The following is a 12711-nucleotide window of genomic DNA, read 5'->3' on the forward strand; positions in this document are numbered from 1 at the left end:
ATTGTTATATTGTACACCTGAAACTACTACGTCAATTATTCCTCAATTGAAAAAAAAAAAAAAAGAACTGAGAAGGAGATAGAGAAAAATGTGTACACACACACGTTTATGTCGAACACATCTGCGTGCATAAGCTGAGGAATTCTCTGGGAGGACACACAGGAACCTGGCAGCTCTGGTTACGCTGGGAAGAGGGGTGGGAACTACTTTTCACTGTATACCTTTTATACCTTTTGAATTCTGTACCATGTATTATCGATTAAAAAATAAAGGTTTTTAATTAAAAAAAGAACTAAAGCCCTGGTCGGGTGCGTCAGTTGACTGGAGTGCCATCCTGTACACCAAAAAGGTTACAGGTTCGATTACCTGTCAGGGCACATATCTAGGTGCAGGTTCAATCCCCAGTTGGGATGCATGCAGGAGGTAAATGATTGATGTTTCTCTCTCACATTGATATTTTTCTCTCTCCCTTCCTCTCTCTCTAAAATCAATAAAAAAAAAAAAAACAACCCCACATCCTCAAGTGAGGATTAAAAAAAAAAACACGAAAAATCTAGGAAGGAGTAGGGTGATCGGGCAAGCAGAGTATAAGTGAACGTAAGTGAACACATAAGCGAATGTAGGGAAGATGTAAAGGATAAAAGGAAGTGAAGGGAGCAGCTGAAGGGCCCCGATACAGTCTCCTCTGTTCTCCTCCGTCTCAGACCTTTCCACTGTGCTCTCTGCAAGCCTAGCTCCACCTAACACTTCCCACTCACTCTACCCTTTATAATTCTTTGCCTTTTTCACACAAAGCTCACTCCGGCCTCCCCTAAAACTTGGCTCACCTTCACCTGGAACACCCTGCAGGGGAGACTGCTCCTTCTCCTGAACCCCACATACTTATAATGGGAGGTGGGATCCGCATTCTCCTTGCACCCCAATACTATTTTCCCATCGTTATTCTCAGAGCAGTAAAAATTTCAGCTCCTTTAGAGATAATGCCAATCTGAGAAACTGTCTCTACCTTCTTTCAACTCATTTATTAAATGCACGACACTCAATATTACTGAAGAGTGTGGCATCCTAAATACTGCTATCATTCAATGTACATTGTAGGTTACTCAATAATCAGCATCATAGTTCCTCATTGTGGTAGACATTGTTGGTTTCCTCCCCAACATCCTTTCAATCCACCTCCAGTGGCAAGGACATACTCTGGGTGGCCACAAGGGTGAGCAATAACCCACGCCTAAGTCAATCCGGGCATGATATCTCCCTGGCCATAGTGATCATAATGTTCAAGGGTAGACAGGCATTTTTCTAAGTTGGTCTAGTCAGAGTGAAGTCTAGGAATTGAACCCAACAGTCAAGAGAAGCTCACTCATTTCTCTTGTGTGTAAGGATGTCATAGCTGTGCAGCTGCGCCCTCCCTGGCTCCAGGAGGGGACCCTAGAGGGATGCTAACACGTGGAAAACAGTGGCAAGAGAATTAGAGAACAGATCCCTTTTGTCATGTCCTGAACTTGTGGATCAAAATGAACCTAAAACCCACACGACCTCTTGACTTTTCATGTAAGCCAATAAATTCTCCTTACTGTTTAGCCAGCTTCAGTCAGATTTTTGCTATTTGCAATTGAAAGAACCCTAAGAGATATCATCCTCAAGTCCAGTGACCTTCACTTCACTACCCTTTCAATCCTTCACTCCCATGGCCACTCATCCTAGTATTCTTGCATTCTTGGATATCCTTTGAAATATTAATCTCAGATGCACTATTTTCTACAACTCCAACTCTGTCTCTGACTACCTCACTTCTTCAACCTCCTTGAAACTCCAGCCTTTAGTGACTTTCCATATTCTCTCAACTTAGTAAGTCACTGCTATACTCACTCCTTCTCTATTTGTTGTGGATCATAAATACTCTTTTACTCAGACCCTCAGTTCCCTCAATCCCGTGTTAATCCATCATCTCTATTCCACAAACCCCAACCCATTACCATTCCAGCTGCCTCTTTTCTCTAATCATCCAAACAGCTGAGTTCTGCTGGAGGCAGGAAATCACCACCTTGTAGATTGGCACCATTACAAATTCATGATCTCCCATTGCAACCACCCTCCACACTGCAAAGCAAGTTCACGTACAAAGCTCTGAGTCGGCACTTGGTAAATATTAAATGAGTATTTGTGAATTGGTCCCCAGTAAACTGTCTCCTATCTTTCATAGTACCTACTTCAGACCCTTACTACTTTCTCAAGTCACCTCCTTCTACTTCCTCTCTTAGCAAGTCAATCACCTCACTTTCTACTTCAGGGTAAGAGTTCAATACATGGGAACTCTCAATCTCTTAAATCCCCAACCCATTACCCTATCGACTTACTAGTATTGGTGTTCATCCTTAAGTCTTCCTTTTCACTCTGATAGCCATTCATTCTACAGATATTTGAGGGCCCAGTACATGCCAGACACTGTGCTTTGGTCTTAGAAACAGTGTGGGTTGGTGTGGAGAAGGAGCAGAGACATAAAAGACAGAGACAACAACATGAGCAAAGAGGACATAGGACACCTCTGAAGCTCTGAAAGCTATTAGGTGTGGCTGATACAGAGGTGTGACTGGTACAGGCAAGGAGTGTTTGAAACTGTGCTGACATTTGTGGGCCAATGTGAGGATTTAATCTTTATCAGAACACATGGGCCTGCCCTGGCCAGGTAGCTTAGTTGGTTAGAGCATCATCCAGATACACCAAGATTGTGGGTTCCATTCCCAGTCATGGCACATATATGAAGCAACCAATAAATGAATAAGTGGAACAACAAATTGATGTTTCTCTCTCTTTCCTTCTTCCTCTCTCTCTCAAATGAACTAATAAAAATAAAAATTTTTTAAAAGCACACACACATGGGCTCTGGCTCAGTTGGTTGGAGTGTCGTCTTGTGCACGAAAGGATCACATGTTCTATTCTCTGTCAGGGCACATATCCAGGTTTCAGGTTCAATCCCCAATCAGGGCATGTGTAGGAGGTAACTGATCGATGTTTCTCTCTCTCCTTCCCTCTCTCTCTAAAATCAATGAAGACATATCCTCAGGTGAGATAAAAAGAAAAAAAAACACATGGAAGGATTTTGAGTTGAAAGATAACACAATCAAATGTACATTTTGAAAATGTCATTCCTTTTTAAAATTTATTTTATTTTTAAAAATATATTTTTATTGATTTCAGAGGAAGGAAGAGGGAGAGAGAGATAGAAACATCAATGATGAGAGAGAATCATTGATTGGCTGCCTCCTGCACGCTCCCTATTGGGGATCGAGCCTGCAACCCAGGCATGTGCCCTTGACCAGAATGGAACCCAGGATCCTTCAGTCCACAGGCTGAGGCTCTATCCACTGAGCCAAACCAGCTAGAGCTAAAAATACATTTTGATTGATTTCAGAGAGGAAGGGAGAGGGAGAGAGATAGAACCATCAGTGATGAGAGAGAATAACTGATTGGCTACATTCTGCATGCCCCACACTGGGGATCAAGCCTGCAACCCAGGCATGTGCCCTGACCTGGAATCAAACCATGAACTCCTGGTTCACAGGTAGATGCTCAACCACTGAGCCACACCAGCCAGGTTATCACTCCTTTTGTTAAAGCTGTGGTTACCTATGTTTGTTAGTTTATTGTGTGCTTTCCATTGGGCTAAACATATTTCAAATAGATTCCCAGGCCCTAACACAGATCTTTAGGGGCACAGTCTCAAAGTTTGTCTATTACAAAGCTCCCAGGAGATTCTGAAAAATAGCTAAGTCTGAGAGCCACTGGTTTAGAACGTTACAAAATGAAACTAACATTACATATCACAACACTTATTTTCGGTTTATATCATGCATCTATTATGGGCCTATAAAAATGGGACTTGGAAAGGACTTTATAAACTATCTGTGTATCATAAAACATCCTCATTATCCTCCCTCGTCTTTCCATTATGAGTTGCCACCAGCACCACTTTCTGGCCAGAATACCAGAGGACTATAGACATCTTTCTTAACAAACACCTGTTTACTTAGGAAACAAATGTTCCTTTTACCTAAACATATTAACACATTAGCTAGTGTTTAAAGGGTTAGCGAAGTTGTATAAGGTGAATCCACAATTATTCAAGCTACAGAAGATCTATAGTATTGTATAATTCCAAAAATTGTTCTGTTGGATTTTAAATGTATGTTTCTTTTTCTTTTTAAAGATATGCCCTTCCTAATTATTTTATGTTGAGACCAATAGTAGAATAAATATTCTATCCCTAAGAACATACAAGTCACATACTAGGTAGGGAAAGAAAAGAAGATAGGCATTTGTTACAGAAAATCCACATACAATATATATAAATCAGCTCTGCCAGTTAAGACATATCCAGTTCAGTTTGCACAAGACCGATAGTACAGAAATGGAGGCTAGTCCTCCAACCTCATTTGCCAAGTGTCTTCATCTCTTCTTTTTGCACTACTTCTCTATTAAAGACAAACATGCTAGAAAGTCAGATGATGCCATGACCTCTTCTCCTTGGCAAAGTGCCAAAAGAGGGCTATAGGTTGAGGAAAGGAAGAGGAGAAAAGAAAACCAGACAAACCATATATTCGACATAACTTCTGTGGAAGTGATGGAAGACCCAAAAAGGCACTTGTGGTGTGGCCCTTCCCCAAACAATCTCATAATCACACACTTATGAGAAATGTATTCATTCTTACTCTCCATCTCTTCGTGACTCGTGGTCCTTTATGGATGTAAAAAGGAGCAAATACCAGCTAGCTCACATGTTGGGAAGATTAAAGGAAATCTACTGCCCTGACTGGTTTGGCTCAGTGGATAGAGCGTCGGCCTGTGGACTGAAGGGTCCCAGGTTCGATTCCGGTCAAGGGCATGTACCTTGGTTGCGGGCACATCCCCAGTAGGGAGTATGCAGGAGACAGCTCATCGATGTTTCTAACTCTCTATCCCTCTCCCTTCCTCTCTGTAAAAAATCAATAAAATATATATATTTAAAGGAAATCTACTTAACAAACATTTACATACTACTTACTCTGTGCCAGCCCCATTCTGTTTTACTAATATTAACACATTTAATCCTCCCCACCGCCCTATGAGGTAGATTTTTAAAAAAATATATTTTATTGAATTTTTTTACAGAGAGGAAGGGAGAGGAATAGAGAGTTAGAAATATCGATGAGAGAGAAACATCCATCAGCTGCCTCTTGCACACCCCCTACTGGGGATGTGCCCGCAACCAAGGTACATGCCCTTGACCGGAATCGAACCTGGGACCCTTCAGTCCGCAGGCCGACGCTCTATCCAGTGAGCCAAACCAGCTAGGCCCTAGGTGGTAGATTTATCCTGATTTCACAGATGGGGGAACTGAGGCACAGAGAGAACAAAACTTGCTAGACTGTGGCCAGTACATACCTGACAGAACCTGGATTCAAATCTAAGCAGGCTGGTCTGAGCCCATACTAATTTTTTCTTTTTTCACTGATTTCAGAGAGGAAGGGAGAGGGAGAGAGAAACAGTAACATCAATTATGCAAGAGAATCATTAATCTGCTGCCTACTGCACGCCCCCCACTGGGATTGAGCCCACGAGGCTGCAACCCGGGTATGCGCCCTGATGGGGAATCAAACAGTGACCTCCTGGTTTGTAGGGTGGTGCTCAACCACTGAGCCACACCGGCCGGGCTGAGCCCTACTCTTCAGCACCCCCTATGATGCCTCTCTGAGATAACTGGCCCCTCATGCAGTGCCTGCTTTGTAGAGGCCTCCAGGAATGGCTGCTAACTCCTCCTCATCCTTATTTGTTACACAACCCATTACTAATCTTCTGAGAAGCTTTCTCCAACTAACAAACACCATTTACTACCCAGAAAGTTAACTCATGCCTCAACTTTCCTGCCCTCCACCCACTGACTTGCGTGACCAGGCAGCCCCAGGCTCCAGCAGGAGATGCTTGCAGGGAGTTTACTGATCCAGGGCGTGAAGGTGGGCTTGGCCGGGCTGGTTCCCTCCCAACAGAGGAGACCTTTGATCCCTGTCTGGGGGCAGAGCTGTCCAACACTGGGCAGAGGTGTCAGAGTCAGACTGCAGTCCAAGGAGACCCGCGAGGTTATTACCGGGTGGCTGGTGCATGTAAGGGCCGCAGTATGAAGAAATTTTGACTGGGTGAGACTGGGGCAGGCTTAACTCCAAATCTTACCATTTACTGCAACTACCATCTCATTGCAAAAAAGAGAAGCACTTTGCCCTGGCCAGTTTGGCTCAGTGGATAGAGCGCCAGCCTGCGGACTGATGGGTCTCAGGGTTTGGGGCACATGCCTGTGTTGTGGGCTCGATCCCCAATAGGGGGTGTGCAGGAGGCAGATGATCAATGACTCTCTCATCATTGATGTTTCTCTCTGTCTCTCCTCTTCCCTTCCACTCTCTCTAAAAAAATAAATAAAAATAAGCACTTTGGGATTAGTGATCTAAGTCAGATAGCAACTCAGTGGGCTCTTGTTGATGTCCAGTCCCAGCAGGTCCAGGGGTTCCCAAAGGTGTGGACGGAGTCGGCGAAGAAGAAATGACACGAAGACAGCGTTCAGATGATCAGCATAGCCAGCTTCTGGGGTCCAGCCCCAGCAGGTCCAGGGGTTCCCAAAGGTGTGGACGGAGTCGGCGAAGAAGGAATGACTTGGAGACAGCGTTCAGTCTATCAGCATAGCCAGGTTCTCTAGCCAGGTTCTCTTTTTATTGTCCTGTTACATCTGTATTTATACCATTTGATCCTATAAGCATGCCTCTATAATCACATCAGGGTATGTTTTGGGTAACCTTTTACAGTTCCCTGTTTCATTTTCATAGTTTCTTATCTGACCTTTGCCAAAAATCCTGTCTCTACCTGTCTCTGCTGATTTTAATCTTGTCTAGGTTAATCTCTGTGTTCCATTATAAGGGCTATTCCAAGGTCACTATTCTACTGCTCTACTGATAAGCTACAAGGAAGTGACTGAAGGAGATTATCCTACCCAGTAAAGGTTATGTCCTCCCAGCCCCGCTGCTTGCCTTCCCTGGGACTGCCCTGTGTCGGTGGGTCTCCAGGGGTATAGGCTTTGGTGCTTTCCCTGGTGGGCAGACCCCTGGGGATGTGGGCCCAACAAGTCCCAAATTTATTGCCAACAGTCTTAGTCCAAGTTCTTCATAAGTCCTACATGGTATTTCTGTAACACTAGGGGGTTTTACTAATTTATTCTCTTCCTTAGTCCTGTTAAAACATATTAAGAACAGTATGCCATATACGCCAGGTCCCTTGAAACATATGCTGTGCAGATGTTTCTTCCCTGCAGCGACTGTGTCAAGCAGCAAGGATGGACCGGCCTCTGGCAGGCTCTGTTCCCTCTACTAAATGGTAGGCGGAAGCTAAAGAGCCTGCCCCACTCTCGCCAGGGCTTCCTACAAGCTCCCCTCCCGCCGGCCGCCCACGCCACGCGGAGGACTCTGCGCTGAGCCAGGGGCGCATCCTGAGGGTCCCCCACGGTGTTAGGTCAGGGGTGAGGACTGCCAATTGCTCACTGCCTTTCAGTTCCGGGACAGAAATCTCGCCTGAAAGGACTTGAATCACTAACCACAGCCTCCGGCCGGAAGTCACCTCCCCAGCGTCCTTTCCGAGCTGCAGAGCCGCGGCTCCGGGAGCCCGCGGGCGCACGCGGACTACAACTCCCGGCATGCTCGGGGGCCGCGGAGTTAACCCCTCCGGGGCCGCGGCCGCCCTGCGCCCCGCCTCCGTCCCTCACCTGGAGCCCGCAGGGTGAGTTTTGCAGAGCTGGGAAAGGACCCCCCCTTTACTTAAGTCGTGTTTGTGTGTGTGTGTTTGTGTGTAATGTATTCCACAGAAATGATGCTGATCTTCCTGAAATGGGACAATTTGCAGTAATGAGGTTCAGACGTTTTTGGGTGTTTTTTTTTTTGTTTTGTTTTTTTGCGAGTGGAAGACAACAGCTACTCTGTGAACCACAGGGCCTAAATGGAATCACTACTGTCTTCCTCAGAATGCTACCCAAATCCTCCCCTTTCTCCCCAGAGCAAAAGTAGCCAGCAACCCCTCCCCTCTCCCTAAGGCCCCTGGCTTGGACCCCTCTCCTGTGCCCCCAGCAAGGTGTCATCTGGCACCTGAACCAAGGATTTTGTTATCCCTCCGGTTGGGGCGAGGGAGGACCTCCCACATCCTGTTGGATTAGAGATTTTAGAATTTAGGCCCTTTGTCTCTCTGAGCCCGGCCGTCCGCTCAGGGTGCCACCAGGGAATCCTGCAGATTCGGCAGGCGCCCTACTTTTGTCTGACTTGAATGACTGATGGTTTAAGGGTTTCTTCCTCGGGAGTGTGGTGGTGGGTGTTAAACTGGTCGTTGCCCCCCCCCCCCCAACTCCATGGCACAGGAGCCAGTGGATGCGGGTCACAGTTTTCTATTACTATCCTTTGTCTATATTGTGCACAGTTCCAGTTCTGGGCCGGGAGGGAGGAGGACAGTAATTACAAGTTTTGGGGATTACTAGGCTGTTCGGGGTCAACTGCCCCCCCTCCTCATCCATGGTCCGAGGGGAGTGGTGAGGATGCTTGTTTTTTTTCTCCACCTTTTCACTGCCCCCAGACTCCACTTTAACTATGTCAGTTCCCCCGCCCTTCTGCCTCATCTTTCAAGAGTCTAAAGCTGCTAGAAAAAGGGGCTACTCTGAGTCAAGGGGTTGCGGGCCTGGAATTCCTGGATCCCCTTCTCTGCTTCACCCCTATCTCAGTGTCACTAGCAAGCATCCTGTCCTCCCTGGGAGGTTAATTCCCCCATTCTGGGCAGCCTCTGTTTTTTCTTTTCTTTTCCATGGCCCCCAAAGGGGCCATTGTTCTGGCCAGCCTTTGGGGCAGGGTAGACAGAAGGGAGGAGACCTTGGGGCAGGAGTCCTGAACCATGGGAGGCCAGGGGAGTGAGAGCAGGCCGGCAGATCTCTCCTCTATTTCACCCTCCCCACCGCCAACTGGCTCCCGGCCTCTGCTCCCGCCCCTTAACATCCCAGACTCCCTGGCTATTTAAACAGAGATGGGTGCCCCCATCGGCACACTGTCCTTTGGCCACCGGACATCATGCCTCCCAAGAAGGATGTTCCTGTGAAGAAACCAGCGGGACCCCCTATCTCCAAGCCGGCTCCCAAGCCAGCAGCAGGGGCTTCTCCAGCCAAGTCCAAGGCTGAGCAAGCGGCAGCTGCCCCTTCAGGCCCTGAGAAAACTTGGGAGCCCCCCATGGATCTCTCCAAAGTGGTGGTGAGTGCTGAAAAGTGAAGAAAGAATTTGGGGGGGTGGTCCAAGGGTGGAATACAGCCTAGGGAATTAGGAGGTATCTAGAAGGTAGGAATCAGTGCGCACTGAAATGATATTGGGGGCTCCCCTGGATCCATCATTTGGAAGCATCCAGGCTTATGACTCTGCTAGTATCTCTGTTGTTCTCCCCATTAACCTGTAACACACGTGTGTACGTACACACGTTCACACACACTGACTCCCCTGCTGGAGGCAGGGACTGTGAGATGGGGAACATCTGGGTTCCCAGGACAGTTTCAAGGTGAAGGGAGGGAGCTACTGCCTGTGTTTAGCTCTAAAGGCCATATCTCTGAACCCCAGAAGGGAAGGCTAAAGAGGACAGACTTGTTAGACAATCACAGCTGGGGGCCAGGAGTAAATTTAGCTTTTGTTCAGCCCCCAGTTATGTGAGGGATGCAGGGCTCAGGGCAGTGGAGGGAGGGGAACAGGTGGCATGGGATTAACCCTGTTCCTAGGAAACCCTCCCCCCTGATAATTCCTCCTCTTGGGATTCTCCCAAAGTCCAGATCTGGGAATGGGACTGAGGTGGCTGGGCTCTCAGCCTGGTCCCTTTGAGCCCCTCCCCAGAGGTAGCTGGCAGTTGGTTGGGAGGAGTGATACAGAGGAATTGAATGAGCCCTGTGATCCCTCCTCACCTGCTCTTTCTTCCACAGATCCAGTTTAACAAGGACCAGCTGGAGGGTGAGGAGATGTTGGTCCCCTGAGCCCACTGTCTAGGCCCAAGCCCCTGGTCAGATTCTCTTTCTATTCCCCTATTCCAGTCCTGACCTTGAAACCTCCCACACTAGTCCCCTGTTCTGCCCAGCTCTAACACATAGTTTCTGAACTTCCTCTCTGTCTGGGGGTGATGGGACCCTGGTCAACACTGATATCTCTTTATACTTCAGAGTTCAAGGAGGCCTTTGAGTTGTTTGACCGAGTAGGGGATGGCAAGATCCTGTACAGCCAGTGTGGAGACTTGATGAGGGCCCTGGGCCAGAACCCCACCAACGCCGAGGTCCTCAAGATTCTGGGGAACCCCAAGAGTGATGGTGAGGGGACCACTGGAACAGTGGGGCTTTTCAGTTTGGTGGTGGAACAGAAGAATGTTGGTAAGGTGACAAAAGATGCTGAGGTGGATCTCATGACTTCAAAAACTGTCCACACAGGGGCAGAGAAACATCCTGAATGTTGAACAGGAGCAAAGCCTTCATGGGTGGGATGGGAGCTGGGTCCTAGGTGACACCACAGTGACCTCTCCCTCACCTCTTAAACCTTCAGAGCTGAAGTCCCGGCGCGTGGACTTCGAGACTTTCCTGCCCATGCTCCAGGCGGTGTCCAAGAACCGAGACCAAGGCACATATGAAGACTACCTGGAGGGGCTCCGGGTGTTTGACAAAGAAGGGAACGGCAAAGTCATGGGAGCAGAGCTCAGACATGTCCTCACCACCCTGGGTGAGGCTCAGACCAGAACTGTGGGTTGGAGAGAAGAGAGTGGACCGAAAAGAAGGTTGCCCAGTAGGAGGAGCCAGGGAGGGATTACTGTCCTGTAGGTCATGGGCAGGAGACTGAGAAGGTCAGAGCCCTGGGGGCAGAATCTGACGGGCTTCTTCCTGCAGAGGCTAAAGTGCGAAGGGGCACAGATGCCTCCCAAAGGGCAGGGGAAGGGAAGAGGTGGGAGATTTGAGGTTCCCTTTTGGAAGAGATGCTGGCGCTCTGTGATCTGGTACTCTCTCTTTACTCTCAACTTAGTTTCATTGTGGAAGCTTGCACCTGGTGCTAATGCAGGTGAAATGCAAAGCAAGATGCAGGGACACATTCAAGGCGTTACCGTTGCATAAGGAGAGGATTCCTTTGGCTTCTCTTGCTGCGGGCAAATCTCCAGGGTGGGAGGAGGGGAGGTACAACACAGAATAGGGTGGCCTGGTTGGGCAGGGAGGGAAGACAGCGGCTAAAACGTTGTGTCTGGGGCTCAGGAGAGAAGATGACTGAAGAGGAGGTGGAGACCGTTCTAGCAGGACATGAGGACAGCAATGGCTGCATCAACTATGAAGGTGAGGGGGCCGAGGAGCAGAAGGCACGGGCGGCGGGGGGCGGCAGGAGGCCCCCGGTCTGCGGTGTGGGCACCCTGGGGCCGGGGTTACCCAGAGTCAGACGACCATCCTCCGCCTGCCCTGAAGCCCCTCTCGCTTCCTCTGCAGCCTTCCTGAAGCACATCCTCAGCGTGTGAGCCCTGCAGGTAGGGCCCTCCTACTCGCCCGGACAGACTAGTCTCCTTCCGGTCCCTCCGCCTGGGCACCAAAGCTGGGCAGTGCGTTTTCCTGTTCTACGTGTGCGTGCTGGGGTTTGGCAACTTTTCACCTTTTTCCACAGATGGCGTGGGGTCGGACCCTGGGCCTCCCGCAGGCGGAAGCATGTTCCTACCACTAGGAGGCCACCTATTGTTTCAAAATAAAGAGACGGTTCCTCCCCTGGCCTCCGACTGCTGCTTTCTTCAGGGGTGGGGGTGGGAGGGAGGGAAGCGAGGGCTCTCCTCTCCCCGATCCGTTCTCCTCCGTCTTCCCGCTGCTCCAAAGGGCAGGTTCCTCGCGCCCCTCCCCACACCATCTACAGGCGCGGTCCCCGTGCCCCAGGTGCGGCTCGGGAGAAGAGAGCAGCGGCGGGCCCCGCCCATCTCATGACTAATGTAGCAGGTCATCTGCATAAACCCAGGCCAGGAATCCTATTGGCTGGGCCCGCTGAGGGTGACGTCATCGGGACGTTCGAAGACTAGGGCTGGGCCGGCAGCCGGAGCCATTACTGCAGGAACGGGTCCCGCAGAGCTCGGCAGCCAAGATGGTGGGGCCCGGGCCTGGGGGGGAGAGCGGGGTTGGGGGCGAGAGGCGGGAAGTTGGGGGTAGGGGCAAAGGGGCCCCGAGGGCCTGGGAGATTGGCGGCAGGGTTGGGGAGTCTGGGGAGTTGTCCTGCTGGGAAGCGAACGAGTCCCCGGCGCGGGGCCGGCGTTGGTGGTTGTGGGGGACGGGGCTGGAAGCTCGGGGTGTGGAGCTCAGCTCTGACCGCCCCCCTCTTCGTGCAGTGCGACTTCACCGAGGACCAGACCGCAGGTAGGCGACGCGCCCCCTGAGGTCGCGCTCGGGGACTCCTCTAGCACCTGATCCCGCCTGTCCTCTCTTCCGCGCCTCCAGGGGCGCCTCCGGGTTCCTCCTCCTGGAGCCTCCATCTTCTGTCTCCCTCTCTTCCTCCCTCTCCTTCCATCCAGATCTGAGCCCCCGCTCTGGGTGAGTGAGGGTGTGGGCATGAGACAGCTTGGCCGCCCGCTGCCTGCTGCGGGGCGGGAGGGGTCTGCGCTGCTGTGCGCCTCCGACCCGTAATCGGCTTC

At 49.8% G+C, this 12711-nt stretch overlaps 2 protein-coding genes across 4 annotated transcripts in view; both read left to right on the forward strand.

Annotated features, from left to right (window-relative positions):
* The first annotated feature begins 7700 nt into the window (after positions 1–7700).
* On the forward strand, positions 7701–11808 carry MYL6B (myosin, light chain 6B, alkali, smooth muscle and non-muscle). 2 transcript variants are annotated; one of them, XM_005876727.2, is made up of 8 exons: positions 7701–7794; positions 9074–9296; positions 10007–10034; positions 10241–10384; positions 10614–10787; positions 11309–11386; positions 11534–11571; positions 11706–11808. In XM_005876727.2, the coding sequence occupies exons 1-7, from the start codon at positions 7712–7714 to the stop codon at positions 11560–11562; spliced, it is 759 nt and encodes a 252-aa protein (XP_005876789.1). In that variant the 5' UTR covers positions 7701–7711; the 3' UTR covers positions 11563–11571; positions 11706–11808. The 2 variants fall into 2 exon arrangements, with proteins under 2 accessions (XP_005876789.1, XP_014403610.1); XM_014548124.1 differs by having other exon boundaries at positions 7714–7794; positions 9053–9296.
* A 223-nt stretch (positions 11809–12031) lies between these two features.
* The window catches only part of MYL6 (myosin, light chain 6, alkali, smooth muscle and non-muscle), a 3432-nt gene continuing 2752 nt past the window's right edge, over positions 12032–12711 (forward strand). For both annotated transcript variants that reach the window (XM_005876729.2, XM_005876728.2), the window contains exons 1-2: positions 12032–12170; positions 12409–12436. In XM_005876729.2, the coding sequence (XP_005876791.1) occupies positions 12168–12170; positions 12409–12436 (31 nt within the window). In that variant the 5' untranslated portion in view covers positions 12032–12167. The remainder of the gene's footprint in view (positions 12171–12408; positions 12437–12711) is intronic.

The sequence above is a fragment of the Myotis brandtii genome, unplaced genomic scaffold, assembly GCF_000412655.1.
Source record: "Myotis brandtii unplaced genomic scaffold, ASM41265v1 scaffold496, whole genome shotgun sequence".
Classification (NCBI taxonomy): Eukaryota; Metazoa; Chordata; class Mammalia; order Chiroptera; family Vespertilionidae; genus Myotis; species Myotis brandtii.